Raw genomic sequence first — 17,273 nt, forward strand, 5'->3', positions numbered from 1 at the left:
CTAACTGATAAAATCTGGCTTGGCTAAAGAGGAGGTTACATGAGGCAAGACCGGAGAAGAGAAGGCTCCAAGGAGACCTTAGAGCCCCTTCCAGGGCCTAAAGGGGCTCCAGGAGAGCTGGAGAGGGACTTTGGACAAGGGATGGAGGGACAGGACAGGGGAATGGCTTCCCACTGACAGAGTGCAGGGCTAGAATTCTTCCCTGTGAGGGTGGGGAGGCCCTGGCACAGGTTGCCCAGAGAAGCTGTGGCTGCCCCCATCCTGGAATTGTCTGCAAGGCGCGGAGGCTTGGACAGGCGCTTGGAGGCAAACCACTGGGCTTAGGTAGAGAAGGTGCCCCTGCCTGTGGCAGGGGCTGGAGCTGGATGATCTTGAAGGTCCCTTCCAACCCAAACCATTCCATGATTCTGTGAAGTCCATTGGAGACAATCAGCCTTTGTCTCAGCCTGGAACTGTCTGAAGGAGATGCCTTGAAGGCTCTGGGAGCAGTGCTTTGTTTCATGTCCTTGTTGGATAGTCACAGTCTCTGCTACAGAAGGTCATGCATTATCCTGATGAATAATGTGTATGTTGACAGCCAAGGGGAATGGTACAGATACTGTATAAAGAAGGAAAGCAGGCAGGTTCTCGTGCATGGTTAATTAAATCTGCTCTGTTCTCTGCCTCCTGAGGAAGGTCTTCATCACAAGTGTGTTCCCAGGTCTCCCGTGGGCGAGTTTCTCTTGGCTGGAGGGAGGACAAAGACGTGGCTGGTTGGAAACAAGCTGGTGACCATCACTACAAGTGTTGGAACAGGGACAAGGTCCCTGCTTGGCCTGGACTCTGGAGAGTTCCAAAGCCCCACAGAATCAAGGTAATTTTTGCTCCTATTTCTAGAAGTTTCCACCTAACTTTAACCTAACCCACTGTTACAGTGCATCTTTTTAGTTGTTCCTCCTGTTAGACGAGGGATGTCTTATTTGTCCAGCATGACTGATTCATCTCAACATCACCAATATCTTCTTTTCCCACAGCTCAGACCCTGTTTTGCAAGTGAGACAGACTAAAGAGGCTCCAGCCAAACTGGAATCTCAGGCTGGGCAGCAGGTTTGCAGAAGCTCTCGCAACAGAGTCCGATCCATGTCGGGTGAGTTCCTGTCCTGGAGTCACTCTGCCATCCCTGCGTTCATGTCACAGGTCTAAATGTCCAAGTGCCTCCTGTAGCTGAGCTGTTTTGAGGCTCTGGACCTGTCTGGTGTTTAATAATGGGCAGGTGGGGCTCCTCCTGCTTCCCTCTCCTTGCAGGAGAGCCTTGGTGATCACAGAAGTTGGTTTAGAGGAAACACGGGGAAGGTAAAATTCCCTTGGGTTCCTGGCATGGTTTAACACCATTTGGCAGCTAAGCCCCACCCAGATGCTCCCTCAGTCCCCTGTGGTGGGATGGGAAGAGAATTGGAAGGAGAAAAGTAAGAAAACTTGTGGGTTGAGAGAAGAACGGTTTAATAATGGAAATAAGATAATAGTAAGAGTAATAATTGTAATGAAAAGGAAAATAAAAACTGGGGCAGTTCCCAATATTGTGCATGCAGCTGCTGGAGGGTCTTAAAAGCCTTATTCCTGAGCTGTTTTGGGGGCTAACTCTCCCTTGGTTTGTGTCTGTCCTACCAGGTGGTCATGCCTTACGTGTTGGTGCCTTAGACAGCTCAGGCTCCCATTTTGCCAGTGGCTCCACCTCCCCAGGGACACAGGGCCCTCCTGCTCCTGCAGCTCGCTCAGAGAAGGCTAATCCTGCTCCACAGACACCCCTGCAGAAGGAAAAAGCAAACTTGGCTGCCTATGTCCCACTGCTGACCCAGGGCTGGGCAGAAATCCTGGTGCGCAGACCCACAGGTACGACCCTGAGTGTGGAGTGAGATCCTGGACCTGGGAGAAACCAGAGCATGGGGGAAGAATAATCCATATTTAGTTGTGTATGGGTTGCTCTTCATTGCTTGCTGCCTTTTGAAACTATAGAACCATGGAATGGTTTGGGTGGGAAGGGACCTTAAAGGCCATCCAGTTCCACCCCCTGCCATGGGCAGGGGCACCTTCCACTAGCCCAGGTTGCTCCAAGCCCCGTCCAACCTGGCCTTGGACACTTCCAGGGATGGGGCATCTACAACTCTGAGCAGTTGCACAGTGGTGTTTGCTCTTGGGGAAGGAACAGTGACATGTTCAAGGTCAAAATTCTTGAACACTGGTGTGTTCCACAACACAACAGGAATTATCTCTTTCAGCTGAAATCTGGTTCATGAGAAAACAACTGACCTGGTATCATTAATTAAAATACCTGAGTGTTTTGGATGACTTTGGAGAATCTGCTGTAGTAATGAGTTACCAGGTTTTGAAGAGCTTGGGGTGAGGTGCAGAGCACAGGGAGGAGGAAATGAATCAAGTGATTCTGCAGAAGAACCGAGAGCTTGGTCCAGTTTGATTTTGATCTGCAAACTGCAAAACAACTTGTGTTTTTGCAGCCTGAGCTGGGAATACTCAATACCCTTCCCTGATTTTCCCTCCCAGGTAACACCAGCTGGCTGATGAGTCTGGAGAACCCGCTCAGCCCGTTCTCCTCAGACATCAACAACATGCCCCTGCAGGAGCTCTCCAATGCCCTCATGGCTGCAGAGCGCTTCAAGGAGCACCGGGAAACGGCTCTTTACAAATCCCTGTCTGTGCCCTCCTCCAGCCTGGCCACGGGAACAGCCAAACCCTCGCTCCTGCAGCGCTCCAACACAGGTGAGAGCTCCGGGCAGGGAGCCTGGCCCGGGGGGACTGTGAGGCTGCAGGGCTTCTAGGGCAGCACAGCTGGGAGCATGAGGGGAGTCAGTTCTTGTCCCTAGGAGTTCTCAGTGGAAAAACTCCCTTCCTCCTTGCCTCTGCTGTCCCGTGGGAAAAGCACCTCTCTGTTAGAGAGAAGGAAGAGGAGTCACAGAGCTTCCCGGGAGGAGTCGTGTGTTCTGTGTGTTCCCAAATGAAAATGAACAAAGTCATGGATCTGTTCCCTCTTCCACTTGCTTGGGGCTGATCTGGGCATCCCACTTGTGGATGGATCTTTCCATGCAGTGTTTCCATTTCCATTTGTCTTCAGTATGGGAGTCTGTGTCAGGCACTCAGAGCTGCAGGTTCCTGGGGGAAGGGCCTGTTCCAAACCTGGCCAGCCAGGATCAGGCAGATGCCACTGGCCTTGACAGCAGGAGATAACCAGAATGCAAATCCTGTTGGATTTATCCACGTCTGAAAGGACTATTCAGACTTTAGTTGAACCACTTGAGTTTCATTTGCTGCCTTTCTTTTAACACAGTGGCCAAGGATTTTCACTCAATTTGTTTTGGTGCTAGTTCAGCTCCTAAAAAGCTGTTAATGTTGGGAGATTAGTGTTGACCCACAGCTTTTAAAGCTTTCTGTAATCCCTGCTCATTATCTTATCAATGATGCCCACACTGAGGCTCTGAGCACTGCTGGCAGTGGTACCAGCAGACCAGGCTTTGCTGGGGAGCAGGGAGATGGATTGTCTGGAAATCTGGTAAAAATGCCAGTTTTGAGGTTTGTTTTAAGCAGGGCAGGGTATGATTTTAGGATTTCAGAAAGTACAAACACAAAATTGGAATAAAAATCAAACTATCATCTCTTAAAACCAAAAAAAATTAAATTCTTATCTGTGAACACTTATCTGTGAACCTACAAATTTGAGGTGTATAGGAGCTAAGTGCTGAGCTGATAGCACCACCTGAATGCCACTCCTGTGCCAGTCTGAGAGAGTCATTTTGGCCACATCCTTGTTAACATCTCCAGTAGACTTGCAGGAGCTGGCTGGGAATGACTGGAAGAAGTTTTGCTGTCAGACTGTCACGTGCCTGTTGTTCTGCCTCTTCAGAGGTTAAACCTTTGTGAGTCTTTACCTGTGTTTCTGCTCTTCTGTGGGTTTAAAAATGATCTTGTGCCAAGAGTGTGTAGGTCAGGAGGGGCTCAGCCTGGTTTCCTGTGTGTGCTGGGATATCAGGAAGGAATTTTCTGTGTCTAAACCTCACCAAATGTGTTCTGCAAAGGGAGCAGCTGGAGCCTGCACTGTTGGATGTGTTTATGCCTCCCTTATTTGTGTTGAGACCTTGTAGCCCTAAATACCCCTTTGGCATCTAGTGAGCTTATCCCAGCTTGTTCTTTCCTTTGTTTCATTTATTTGTTTATTTGTTTTAAAATAGGCTCTTGGTTACATTTTGAACTCTGTGCTTTTTAATTTTTTTATATTTTTTATTTTCATATAGTCTCTCCTTCCTTTTGATGTAGCTGCTCACTTGATTTCCCTTTGCAGTGGCCTCTTTCTCTTCCATGTACCAGTCCAGTTGTCAAGGGAAGTTGCACAGGAGCATATCCTGGGCAGGTATATTTATATATCTTTAAGGAAAAAAAAAAACAAACCAACAAACAGTATTGCCATAGAAGAACACCTCTGATTCATAGAAAATGTATCCCTCATCCCTCATTTTCCCTTTCCATGTCTCCTGTCTGTCCCCAGTCTCATCACTCTCAACAAATGGGATCTTGACTAGCATGAAGAAGTCCAAGCCAGATCCAACATTTGCAAGTGCAGACAATTTCCTAAAGAAACTTTGGTTTTAGCTGGGGTGGCTTGTGAGTCCTGAGGCAGAGTGTTAAACGACCTGTCTGGGTGCCTTGATTAATTGAATTCTTCATTTTCAGCTTCAGTTTACAATTGGCTTTGTGTTCTGCTCAGTGTAAAAGCTCCCACTTGTGAGAAGAGCAGCATGTGCTGCAGGACAAGCTCCCCTGAAATGGAGTCCTTGGCTGCTCAGCCCACAGGAATCTGCCAGAATTGGACACAGCAAGATGTGAAAGAAAAAAATATATATTTTTGAAATATATGTAAAGTTTGACACTAGCATGGATGGTGGTTAAGAGTATTATAAATAAAAAATATATCAGCAGAAAACCTGCTAAATTCTACCTTTCAGAGGCTCTATAACAGTGTAAAATCTTTCTCCACTTCAGTAAAATTGATTTTGTAATTAAATGAAGTGGAGATCAAATTACACACCTTATGAGCACAACACCTGCATTGCTTTGATAACCTGCAGTGCTTTGTGATTTTAATTAGAGGGTTCAAATGTCTTTCTGCCTCTTTCCTTCACTGGAAAACTCCCTGTAGAGCACTGGGGTGTTCTGAGCTGCTGGTGGGTGTTGTCAGAGGCCTCTCAAAGCAGCACAAAGCTGCTGCAGTTAAATATTTTTCTGCACTTCTCTCTGCTCCTGTTATTCTCTTCCCACCTAAAGAATAATTAGTGCTTGGATTATTTCAAAGCACCAGCAATCTTGGCAGAGGTGTAAGAGGGAAGCTTGGAAGCACTGGCTATGTGCAGGTGTGTTCTGGCTTGGACAGCTAACCAGATCAGCACGTTGTTTTGGTTCCTTTTGGTTTGTTTTGTATTTTTTAGAAGGTTTGTGTGTGCAATGCTAACTCTTAATTGCTTCTTTGAAATAACTTTGGTCCTGCGAGCTGAAATCAATCCAGGAAAAGCTGCTTTAGTGATTTTTCTTTGTATTTTTTTTAATTTTGCTGATTTTCTTTTTTTCTTTTATTTTTTTTTGTGTGTGTGTGTGTGTGCTAATTTTTGGTTTTATTATTATTATTTTGGAAAACAAATCTTGGCCTTTCAGATTGGTCTTCCAGTCCCTTGTGTGCATAATGGGAAGCCTCCTGTTCTCCAGCCTTTTCCTCAGGACAAAAAGCAAGGCCAAGAGGAGCCTTTGGTCAGACTCATCCCTGTGGTCAGTGCCTGGAGCAGATCCCACATTAAATCCTCCATGTAGGCAGGGATTCCAAGGAGTTTTCTTGTCAGTGTGGTTCCATTCCCTGTTTGTCTGAGCAGGTGCCACGTGCAGCTTTGCTGCAGTGCCCGTGCCACTCCTGCTCCTGTCCTTCCACATGTTTAGGGCTGAATTGTTTTGCTTCTCCTGAGATATACCAGGAAAAACGCCAAACTGCAAGGAAATGGCTCCTAGGAAAATTTCTTATCTCCTTCCAGGCCTCAAGGCACAGGAGTGTTGCATTTCAGTACAAGAAAAACTCCCTGTGTTGCAGACTTGCACAGAACTGACGTCTCAGTGAACTTTTAGCACTAGTCTTGTGCTTTCCTACATCTCTGTAGTTCCTGTCTGTCCTGGTAACCAATGTCCAAGGTCCCATTTCCTCATTCTGTCCCCTCCTCGTTCATCAGTAACAATTGGAAACAACTGCCCTTCCTTTGCCCGAGGCAGCCCTTTGCTGTGAGGGGGATTTATTCCGTGCCAAAGGGGAACCCGGAGCGAGTCTGACATGCCAAGAAACCAAAGGGCACTCATTCCACATGGCCTTCCGTTGAGACCCCCTAGGGAAAAGGCTGGTACTTCAGAGGAGAGGATGGGGGCCTCCCCTCTGGGCCCTCCCCACACCTCAGCTGCCCTGCCCTGTGTCTCCGTAGAATCCGCCGTGGTGCTGGAGGAGGGGAGCGCGGGCGAGATGGAGCTCAAGGAAACCGAGTCCCCGGTGGAGTCTCCGGAGAGCGAGGACGTGGAGACGTCGTGTTCGGAGCACGTCCTGAGCGAGGAAAGGTTTGGTAAAGGCCAGGAGTCCTACAGCAGGGTAAGGAGAACCAGGGGGAGCAGCGTGTCCTGGGTGAGAGCCACGGCAGAGTCACCCCTGACTTCCCTCTTGGCACCCTGGGAACAACTCACTGATGGCATCCAAGTGGAGCCATCACTGGGAGTGTGGATGGCCTGGGGGACTGCAGGGGAAAACGCCTGTTTTATCAGGGTCCTTGATCCACATTTCTTTATGCTTGGCACCTCCCTGCTCACCTTCCCCTGGAAGTGTTGGGGTGCCTTGAGCATTGCTGTTGCCAGCTTTTATTTTGGCTCTCAGGAAAAGGAAGAATTTCGTTACTATAAGGGTGGGGAGGCCCTGGCACAGGTTGCCCAGAGAAGCTGTGGCTACCCCATCCCTGGAAGTTTCCAAGGCCAGGTTGGACAGGCTTGGAGCAACCTGGGCTAGTGGAAGGTGTCCCTGCCCATGGCAGGGGGTGGGATGGGGTTTAAGGTCCCTTCCAACCCAAACCATTCTGGAATTCTGTGATTCCATGAAAACTGTTCATCTTTGTTTCTCTCTTTTGAAGTCCTCCTCCACCTCCAGCCAAGAAGACAAATCAATGAAGTCGGAAGACCTGGTGGAGGGCGGAATTCCCATCGGGAGAGAGGACGGCCGGACGCTGGAGGAACTCTCCTTCCAGCCATCCCAGCCACTCAGCAAGTCCAGCTCCTCCCCAGAGCTCCAAACCCTGCAGGAGGTCCTCAAGGATGCAAATGGCAGAGAAGTGACGAGGAGGCTGAGCACGGAAGTGAAATCCAAATCCCAGTCTGGGAACCTGGAAGGGGAAGGGCTGGGCAGCTGGCTGGGCAGGGGGGAGGACTCCAGGGGCACCGGCTCGGGCTTGGATGGCACCGGAGCCGCCACCTCTCCCCGCTCCCCCTCGGGACACCGGCCCCGGGGATACACCATCTCCGACTCTGCCCCATCCAGGAGGGGGAAGAGGATCGAGAGAGACGCCTTCAAGGGCAGGACAGCAGCTTCCAACGCTGAGAAAGTCCCCGGGATAAACCCCAGGTGGGTGGAGGGGCTCTCTGGGCCAGAATGGGAGCTCGGAACTGCTGCGTCATTGCTGGGCTCGTCACAGGGTCTGCAAAGCAGTACCTGATTGAAAAGGTTAATTACCTGCTTTATTAAGGAGCCAATACAGAAATATTGAGCCCACTACTGAATTAGATTTGTGATTTAGGAAACAGAACTCCTAAACGGTGAAAGAAGTAGATGAATAGCTTCCTCATGTTCTTAATCTATGCTAATTTAAGGTGTGTGGCTCAACTGCAGGTCACCTAGAGTTAATTTGGCTGGGAGCAGGATGAATTGCTAGTTTTACATTTCAAGAAATATAATGTGTAAAATCCTAAGAAAAAGAAATAGAAGGGTTATAATTGTTACTTTCTGAACTTGAGATAACGGTAATTGCCCAAAATTGCATGATGAGACCATTTTTATCTTACTGAGGGCAGGTAGAATGGAAATGTCTGTGCAATCATGTGTCTGATAGCCCAGAAATACCCCTGGAGCTGTGAGGCAGGAGGGCATTCTGTGCCTTTGAACAGGGAAATTGTGTGGCTGCTGCTGTTTGACACATCATTGTTTTTCTGACAGGGGTCTATTACAAACTGCAGGTAGCCCAGGCACCTAAAGTGTCTGAAAGATGAGTAATACCTTGTTAGCATTTTCATTGCTCCTATTTTTCTGCTGTACATAATGTTCTTGCATCCAACAGATCAAAATGGACCTAATTTTTATGGTAACTGAACTTTTTCCTCCCTCTCTCCCTTAGCTTTGTGTTTTTACAGTTGTACCACTCCCCATTCTTTGGTGATGAAAACAACAAGCCCCTCTTGTTGCCAAATGAGGTAGGCAAGGAATTTTTTGTAAATTCTCGTAGTTGCTTTTTTAACCTCATGACTTTCTTTGACTTTAAATGATAATTACAAAAGTCCAGCTCAGGTGGTGCAATTTAAAGGTGTTTCCTACCAGCAGTGCCACAGATGGGAGATTCTCTGTGCCCTAATCCTGGTGGCTCCTGCTTTATGGCTCTGGATTGGATTTGGGGTGCTGGGAGATGTTACTGGTGGTGTTTCAGAATCCTGGACAGAAGGCAGGGACAGTTGAGGAGTTGGGGGGTTGCTGGTAGGATGAGAACTGAGCATTAGGTGACCTGCCAGCCGTCCGTGTAATTGGGGATGGGCAAGAAGCATTCTGTGGTTCTGTGGGATATTGGTCATAAAATTCCTGGAGAAGTAGTGCTGGAATGGGGTTTTGGAGAGCTGAGCCCCACAGGCTCCTGCTGACAGATTCCACTCGCTTTGGGTGTGGGTGGTTGGGCAGGAGGGAGCCCAGGTGTGATGAGGCCAGAAATGTTCTTTAGAGCAAGAGACACAACCATTTTCCACGCCTGGAGCAGAAGTGAAGAGAGGATGTGATTTGTCGTGACAAATGCACCCAACCCATGCACTTGGGCAGATCAGTGTCACCTGGAGTGTAAACCCGGGAGAGCTGCTGCCAGATGCTACAGAGCACTGCCCTGTCCCTGGGCTGGCGGGCACTGTGCCCGTGCAGGGCAGCATCCAGCAGGGAAAACACTAGGGAAGGTCAGGAATCTGTGCTTGCTCTGTCCCAAAGGGGTTTTAGCGCAGGCAGTGAATGTGTGGAGGTAATTTTTTAAAGATCACAGAATCCTGGAATGGCTCGGGTTGGAAGGGACCTTAAAGCTCCCCCAGAACCAGGGACCCCTTCCCCTGGCCCAGGCTGCTCAGGTGTGACCAGTGCTTTGGTTGCAGACGTTTGAGAGGTCGGTGCAGCTCCTGGACCAGATCCCGTCGTACGACACACACAAGATTGCAGTGCTGTACGTTGGGGAGGGCCAGGTGAGTGTGACACACACAGGATTGCAGTGCTGTACGTTGGGGAGGGCCAGGTGAGTGTGACACACACAGGATTGCAGTGCTGTACCTTGGGGGGGGCCAGGTGAGTGTGAGCAGGGCCTTCAGCCCCTGCACAGGGCCGGGCACCCCTGCAGCTGTGGGGTTTGTCCTGCTCCTGCAGGCCTTGCTTTTCCTTAGTTTCTTGCAGTAAAAATCAGTGCCTACATGAAGCCCTTCTAGGAGGGCAGTGACCTAATCCTAGGAAGGTGATAACCTGATCACTGGTGCTCTTGGTGCCCTCGGCACTCAGTGACTCTGCCACGTTCCTGTGTCCCAGAGCAACAACGAGATCGCGATCCTGTCCAACGAGCACGGCTCCTATCGCTACACCGAGTTCCTCACGGGGCTGGGGAAGCTCATTGAGCTCAAAGACTGTCAGCCAGACAAGATCTACCTCGGGGGCCTGGACGTGTGTGGGGAGGATGGCCAGTTTACCTACTGCTGGCACGATGACATCATGCAAGGTGAGGTGGCTCCAGAAACTGGAAGGATGGTCTGTCTCTTCTCACCTTGACTGATCTGCCTTCTGCACAGTTTCCTTTCCAGGGGTGGAGGGAAGGTGACCTGGGGCTCTTGTTCTTTCTGATATCTCTGCAAGCCATGTGTTAAAGAGACCTGCCTTATTTAAGAAAAGAAAAATCACTGCACTTTTAAAGTGGCCTGCTCTCTAAGGGTCGGTAGGGTTTGGTGTGGAGGTTTGCAGAATAAGCTGGTTGTTCCTGAGCTACTCTGAAGACTGTTCACTGAAGGTACTGTCAAAGCTCTGCTCTGTTTCTCTGAAGAGCAGTTTTGAGCAGGGGGTGTCACTGCTGTGGCCATTGCTCATTGCACTGCAGTGTCACCCTGCAGCACCCACAGTGCAGAAATCAGTGGTGATCCAACAGGCCATGGTGAACTTCCCTGATTTTTCCACACAGCTCTGCTCATCACAAGTCCAGTTCCATGCTGCAGGTCCTGGTGCTCAGTTATTTTAAGCTATTTTAACTCTTTCCTCCTTAAAGCCAGTTCTGCTCCTCATGGTGCTCTGCTCCTTCCCACTGACCACTTGCATTCTGTGCTCCAGGGACTGTTGGAGCAGCCCGTGGGACTGGATTTAGCTGTCACAAACTTTTTGAGGGAGCACAACTTGTATTTTTATTATTTTGGTGCTGGTACTGCTTTGTCTGGCATGTGACTGTTGCTGCTCTCCCAGCCCAACCTAAGGATTTTTGTTTCCCTCTCCAGCTATTTTCCACATTGCCACTCTGATGCCCACCAAGGATCTGGATAAATATCGCTGTGACAAGAAGAGGCACCTGGGGAATGATTTTGTTTCCATCGTTTACAATGATTCAGGAGAGGACTTTAAACTGGGAACAATAAAGGTACAAGGTTTTCCTGGTGGGTGTGTTGTAAATCTCCATCTGGTGTGGTACCTTAGCAAACAGCATGGAGAGCATGAGTTGTTGGCCTTGGTGGGTTCATGTGTGTGTTCATGGCATTCACAGGCCACGATGCTGCCAGGGAAATGTTTCTGACTGTTTTATTCTTTCCTCCTTAGGGCCAGTTCAATTTTGTGCACGTGATCATCACCCCCCTGGACTATGATTGTAACCTGGTGACGCTGCAGTGTCGGAAAGGTGGGGATCCCTCAGCCTTTCCCATGTTGGGGGTCAGTAACTGCCTTCACTGCACAGTGGGTTTGTGTTTCAAAAGTGAAAACTTCCAGGAGAAACTCTGGAACCAGTTTGCCCAGGTGCATCTGGGTTTGTCCTATTCCTGTATCTTCCCCAAGATAAGAGGTATCTTCCCATTGTACCACTCATACTCAAGGTTAAGACAAAATGCCAACAGTAGAGCAAATCCCTCCAACAATACTTGGGAATGCTGGATCTTTCTGGCTCATGTTTTGGTTCATGTGAGAGCCCAGCAGGCTGTTCTTAACAGTACAAGTTCTGTTACAGTGGGAGCTGTGGAGCTCAGTGGGAACTTCTGTGATACAGTTCCTCAGGTTTCTATTACTTATTTAGTTACTGGCAACCTTTGCCTTGTTCTCAACTGTGCGAAACTATTTTTTTTCTTACTCCTTTAAATGAAAGACATGGAGGGGCTCGTGGACACGAGCGTTGCCAAGATCATCTCGGACAAGAACCTGCCCTTCGTGGCCCGTCAGATGGCCCTGCACGCCAACGTGAGTACCCCGAGCTCCCCGAGACCTCCTGGCTCCCAGCTGGTGCCTTGGGCCATCACCACCTGCCAAGGAAAGAAGCAGGGCTTGCTAAGGCAAAGAATTAAGTTTTCTGCTTGACCTTGAAGTCAGAGTCAGCACACGAACAGTCGCAACTCAGAGCTGCGTTTCGGCTGCTGTCAAACTGCACTGAAAATTCTGTTAATTTTGTTGTCATGGTTATGCTGATGTGGCTCCTCTCTTCCCCTTCCCAAATCAGATGGCTTCCCAGGTCCACCACAGCCGCTCAAACCCTACTGACACCTACCCCTCCAAGTGGATCGCGAGGCTGCGGCACATCAAGAGGCTGCGGCACCGGGTGAGCGCGGCCGCTCCGGGGCTTTGGAACCGGCTCAGCCCAGCGAGGCAGGTAAAGTCAGCTGCCACCTCTCTCCTTTGCCTTCCAGCTCCGGGAGGAAACGCAGTACCAGAGCCCTGGCCTTCCCCTGCAGCTGCACCCCTCTGCCCCCAGCAAGCCCCCTCCCCAGGCGCCCCAGGACCCGCCGCCCACCTACGAGACGGGGCAGCGGAAGCGGCTCATCTCCTCCGTGGACGACTTCACCGAGTTCGTGTAGATCCTGGCACCTGTGTGGACACAGGGTTTGGGAGGCCTGGATGTGCTCCTTGCATGTGGACTTGGCATTGAACCCTGCCAGGTTTGGATGTTCCTGCCTCGGCCTTCCCTGAGGAGGACACGCTGTATTCCCAGCAGAGCTCTGAGAGGACCAACCCACCGTGTTTGGTTTTATTTGGTGTGAGGTATTTCAAGGCTTCTGTCTCTGCTGGGAACTTCCCTGCAGAACCTTCCTTTGGACTCCTTCCACACTGGCTCCTGGGGGAAGCAGACAAAGGATGATACTCTGCAGATCCTTACATGAAGGTGCAGGAATTGTGGGATTTTTGATGACTTCATTGGGAACGAAATATGAAGTACTGAAAATCCAATTGCTATTTTTGAGCACCCTGGAATCCCAGCTCCTACCTGGACCCGGAGTCTCCCAGCACGTGAACTCTCCAGGCTCTGACTTGTTCTGCTACCAGCTCTGAAAAGAGTTAATTTGGGTTCTCTCCTGCCCAAAATGCTGCTTAAATTCCCAAGGGTTTTTCTGCATTTTGAGAGATTCACAGCAGAAATTATTTTGCCACCAGAAGTAACAGCAAACAGGGAGGTGGAGCAGCAGAATGGCAGAGCTGGGCCAGGAATCCCTGGGGATGAACAGTCTGACCCCCAGGGCTGACTCCAGGTGTTCACCCCAAGGCCAGACTCGACTTCCAGGTCCATCTGCAGAACTTCCCCTGGTTGCAGGAATGCTGGGGTATCCCAGCCTTCTCCATGCACCTGTAACCCCTTTGGGAGACTGGTGTCATGTCTTGGGGCATTGTCTCTGCCCGAGTTTTGCCTGTTGCACTAGCAGTGACAGTCTCTCCTGGGACTCCTCAAAGGTCCAGGCCCTTCCAGCCCAGCTGTGCACAGCTGGAATGGGATTCTGTAGCCCATCTTGAGGCGAGATGGGCACCAGACACTACACTACCCAACTGGGAGACACCATGTAAGCTGGACTATACTGTGAGTACTTTATCTCCTGCTTTGGCCCTGCCTGGGAAGCTGGATTTGGGAACAGCTGACAGCAGTGAGGTGAAGACAAGTGCAATGTGCACATGGGACTGTGAAGTACCAGGGGAGGGGACAGAAAGGCCCCCCTGGCCTGTGCAGGGTGTTTGGGAACCAAGTGTCTGTTGTGTTTGAGTGTTTGAGTCGTAAAGGAAATAAAGTATTTGTCTGGTCAGTGGTTCTTGCTGGCCTGGGAAGGTTCCAGCTGTTTCCTAATCATGTAAATCCTTCCTCCTCCCCCCTTTCAGCTTCCTGATCTGTGTTGCTCCTGTAACCACTCCCCACACCTCCCAGTGCTGGACACAGGGGGGATTCCTGGCTGTGTTCCAGCCCCTGTACTGGGATATTCCTTGTGGTTCAGCTTCAGGTAACCTCTGCAGTGGGGAGGGGGCTTTTCTGTGGGCATTGCCCACCACAGGTGAGCCAGGGCAGCTTTGTGTGAGCCCGGGAGCCACACTCTGCCTTGGCCCAGTCTCCTTTAGGTGACAGCAGGAGCTGATATCACTAATGCCAGCCCAGAGCTGCCCTAAGAGGCTGGAGGATTTGAGAAAGCATCTTGTGTTGTGCAGGAGACCCTAATTAACATTCTGGACACAAAGAGGGGTGGGGAAGCAGCTCTGGCTGGAGCTGCTTTCCCCCTCAATGAGGGGCTGCAGGGACTGAGACAAAACCACCCAAGCCAGGTTGTAGCAGTCAGTGTTTATTTGACCTTGTCAGTTTTTAAGAAACATCCCCACAGTTACAAAACACACCGTTTTTGTTTGCAGTGAAATGCTGACCCAACAGGAACCACTGGCATTTTGTTCACAATCACTGTTCTTTAAAAAAAAGAAAAAAGGCACTTAGAGAAGTCCCTCCCTCTCCCTTGGAACTAATGGATCGGGGTTTTGCTTTTCATTTAAGCAGCTTGATCCTGATGCAGCGTTGTGAGATTCACGACAATAAATAAGAAACCATCTCTTGGTGACTACAGACACAGAAATATACATTCAGGGGGATTCACTGGCGAGGGCTGCAAGTCAGGTTTATTGCTGTGAGGGTGTAACTCCTGACTTGAGTCCCTGTGGCTGCAGCTGTGCCTTAGCTGGGACACTGAGGGGACCCTGGGATGCTTGAACAAATAACTGCTGCTCTGAGAACTGTGAGTGCTGGAAGCTGTGGGTGCTGCCCCCCACAGAGGGCTTGGGCTCTTCAGGAAACAACTGGGGGGGGCAGGCTGCTCTCCATTCTTCCAGGGGAGGACAGAGGGAGGGCAGTTGTCTGATCCCATTTCTGCTCCTCTTTGATTAGAAGAAGCACTTGGTAAGTCACACGCATCAAGTCACACACACACACAGGGCAAGCTTAGTAAGGAACAGGCACTTGGGAACAAAACTCCTGCTGGATTTGGGGAGTGGCCTTGTTACAGCTTCCCCTTTAGCTTAGGAAGGGCTGCTCCAGGCAGATGGGGCCCCCTGCTCACCCCTCTTGCCTCCATCTCTCCTTCCTGCACTTCACCACCGACCTCTTTTAATGAGGATACTCAAGCTGGGAACTAAACTCTGGTCGTGAACTGAAATTTTTAGCTCTTCAAGAGATTTCCAAGACCTGCTTGGTTCATTTGGTTCATTTCAATCACTAAACATTCCCACAGGACCCTCGGGGGTGGCTGGATTCTGGATCTACACCCACGTGGCTGTGCTGGAGCAGTTGTGAGTGGAGCAAGGAGCTTAGGAGCTGGATGTGACTCCAGCCCTGTGCCATGATCAGCTGCAGGGACACATTCCAGGTCCCTGGGACACCTCACCACTGCCCCTGTTACTGCCTTGGGCATTTGGGGCTTGCACTGGCATTGTCACCAAATACGTCACGGACACGTGCCAGAGCAGAGCCTGGTGCTGTGCTGCCTGGGAAGCTAGAGGAACAAAAAATCCAAGGCCAACAGTTTTACATCTCTGGCTTGAAAACCAGGGGTTTTTTTGGAGCACAAAGCTGACCAATGCCTAGCCCCAGCCCTGGGCTCAGCCACTAAGTGCTGGTTCTGCCTGCTTCAGGCACCTCCTGCCCCTGAGCTGGGATCCTCCCTCTGACCTTCTCTGTCATCTCCCACCTGCCTTTCCTGCCATTACCAACGTGTCCTGGTTACCAGGACTGGATTTCCCCTCTACACTTCTACTTCTCTGTGCCATCTGCTCTTCCAACACCTCCACACTGACCAACCACCACCTCACTTTAACTGATCCTTTCTCTTCTCCTGCCCTCATCCCTCTGCAACCTTTCCACAGCATCTGTCCTGCACAGCAGCTGAGTTTTCCAAAGGTAATTCAGACCTGTCCTAAAGCCAACACAGAGTACCCACGGTCCTCCTGCAGCCACCCAGATGGGATGTGGCCAAGAAAGCACATGGATCATGGAATGAAATCTTAAAAAGTATCCAGCACAGCTGGGGCTGGAGGGGAGGCTCAGCAGGTGATGGAGCGATGGAAGTGCCATAGGAGACCCCTCTCTCTGCCTGGAAAGGTCTCCCCTGCCATGGGAAGGTGCTTCCAGGAGCATCAGAGGCACAATGCAGCCGACCCCGAGGCACCTCCCCTGCAGCACTGCCCACCTGAGCCTTCCCCTCCACCCTCTGGCCCGTCCAAAGCCTGGAGCAGGTTCTGGAACACACGGAGGAACCCCCTGGGGGCTTCCCCCCCTTGCCCCGAGCCAGCCTGGCCGACCCTCAGCCAGGGGAGCACACACACCACACACACACAGACACCCAATCCTTATATACATGGGACATTCCCAGGAAGAAGCACTTAATACATCCTTTAAATAACTCTGACAATAGTATTCTGTCTCCTATCTACATGTTTCAAACACGGTACCGATGCTATGAAAATATAGCAAACATACAAAAATATATACATTTAAAAACCAAACACACCCCATATAAATTACTTACAATAGCCATAAGGTGAAATGGGGCTGAGGAGGGGAACGCAGACCCCGGGGGGGGCCCAGGCCCTGCTCTGCACCCCCGTGCTGTGAGCTGGGGGTGCCCCGTGGCACAGCCCAGCTGTAGCCCAGCAGCTGTAGCCCAGCACACGGCCAGTCCCAGGGGGCAGGGCTGCAGGGACCCCGAAAAACCTCCCTCAGGAGCTCCTTTGTGCTGTAGGGAAGGTGCTGCCTGAGCAGGGGCTGCGCTCGCCTCCTCACTGCCCATTTCAGTTTATGATTTAAACAAACAAATACTGCTTTTGTGATATATTATCCCGTTCTTAGCTCGCACGTGTCACTGTAGCCGAGGAAAGCCTTGTTTAAAGTGCTGGGCAGTACATAGGAACAAGTAAACCAAAAAAATACATATACTTAGGGCAATACATTCCTTGGGTTAGAGAAGCCAAGCAGCCAGGGGTGCCCAGGGGCCACGGCGGGGGGACAGGGACGGGTGGGGACCGCGGTGACACCAGCACCTTGGGAACCCCAAATTGGAGGAGGCTGGAGCAGCCCCGGGGTCTCAAAGCCCTCGGGCTGAGCTGCTGCTCCCTGTCTCCTCCAGCCTGGCCAGCTCGCTGGAGCTTGCAATGTCCTTTGTTTTAAATATTGGATTTCTTTAAATACAAATAATAGTACCAATTTCTGGAGGATAAAAGTAGCCAATACTGGAAATTAACTGATCTGGGCGTAGATAGCATTTATCTATATATCTATTTATGCTTAAAAAACAAGGTGGGTTAAATACCTTCTCGAAAGCTGTTGCTTTCCTCCACAGTGCGTCTGGTCGACAAAAATCCAAGACTTGGTTCAAACCTTTGAGGCCTGGGGCTCTCCTGTCCTTTCCCATCTGGCACAGCCAGCAGGGAAGGGGCCGAGCTTTGCCCCACTCACCCAGTGCCCACCCCCGTC

General features: G+C 50.5%; 2 protein-coding genes across 9 annotated transcripts in view; one reads left to right on the forward strand and one right to left on the reverse strand.

The window, feature by feature from the left end:
- The window catches only part of TSC2 (TSC complex subunit 2), a 33,424-nt gene extending 19,846 nt beyond the window's left edge, over positions 1-13,578 (forward strand). For 5 of the 8 annotated variants that reach the window (XM_018086391.1, XM_018086392.1, XM_018086389.1 and 2 more), the window contains 15 exons: positions 701-853; positions 1,014-1,126; positions 1,648-1,869; positions 2,539-2,754; positions 4,328-4,396; positions 6,495-6,655; positions 7,185-7,672; positions 8,439-8,514; positions 9,442-9,528; positions 9,863-10,049; positions 10,810-10,949; positions 11,126-11,204; positions 11,664-11,755; positions 12,012-12,110; positions 12,199-13,578. In XM_018086391.1, the coding sequence (XP_017941880.1) occupies positions 701-853; positions 1,014-1,126; positions 1,648-1,869; positions 2,539-2,754; positions 4,328-4,396; positions 6,495-6,655; positions 7,185-7,672; positions 8,439-8,514; positions 9,442-9,528; positions 9,863-10,049; positions 10,810-10,949; positions 11,126-11,204; positions 11,664-11,755; positions 12,012-12,110; positions 12,199-12,366 (2,350 nt within the window). In that variant the 3' untranslated portion in view covers positions 12,367-13,578. The remainder of the gene's footprint in view (positions 1-700; positions 854-1,013; positions 1,127-1,647; positions 1,870-2,538; positions 2,755-4,327; positions 4,397-6,494; positions 6,656-7,184; positions 7,673-8,438; positions 8,515-9,441; positions 9,529-9,862; positions 10,050-10,809; positions 10,950-11,125; positions 11,205-11,663; positions 11,756-12,011; positions 12,111-12,198) is intronic. The other 3 variants (XM_018086393.1, XM_018086394.1, XM_018086397.1) reach the window with 1 other exon arrangement.
- A 3,523-nt stretch (positions 13,579-17,101) lies between these two features.
- PKD1 (polycystin 1, transient receptor potential channel interacting) overlaps positions 17,102-17,273 on the reverse strand; it is a 47,647-nt gene continuing 47,475 nt past the window's right edge. Inside the window, exon 49 of the mRNA XM_029965251.1 lies at positions 17,102-17,144. Coding sequence (XP_029821111.1) covers positions 17,102-17,144 — 43 coding nt within the window. The remainder of the gene's footprint in view (positions 17,145-17,273) is intronic.

The sequence above is a fragment of the Manacus vitellinus genome, unplaced genomic scaffold (genome assembly GCF_001715985.3).
Source record: "Manacus vitellinus isolate BGI_N305 unplaced genomic scaffold, ASM171598v3 scaffold_93_pilon, whole genome shotgun sequence".
NCBI classification, from domain to species: domain Eukaryota; kingdom Metazoa; phylum Chordata; class Aves; order Passeriformes; family Pipridae; genus Manacus; species Manacus vitellinus.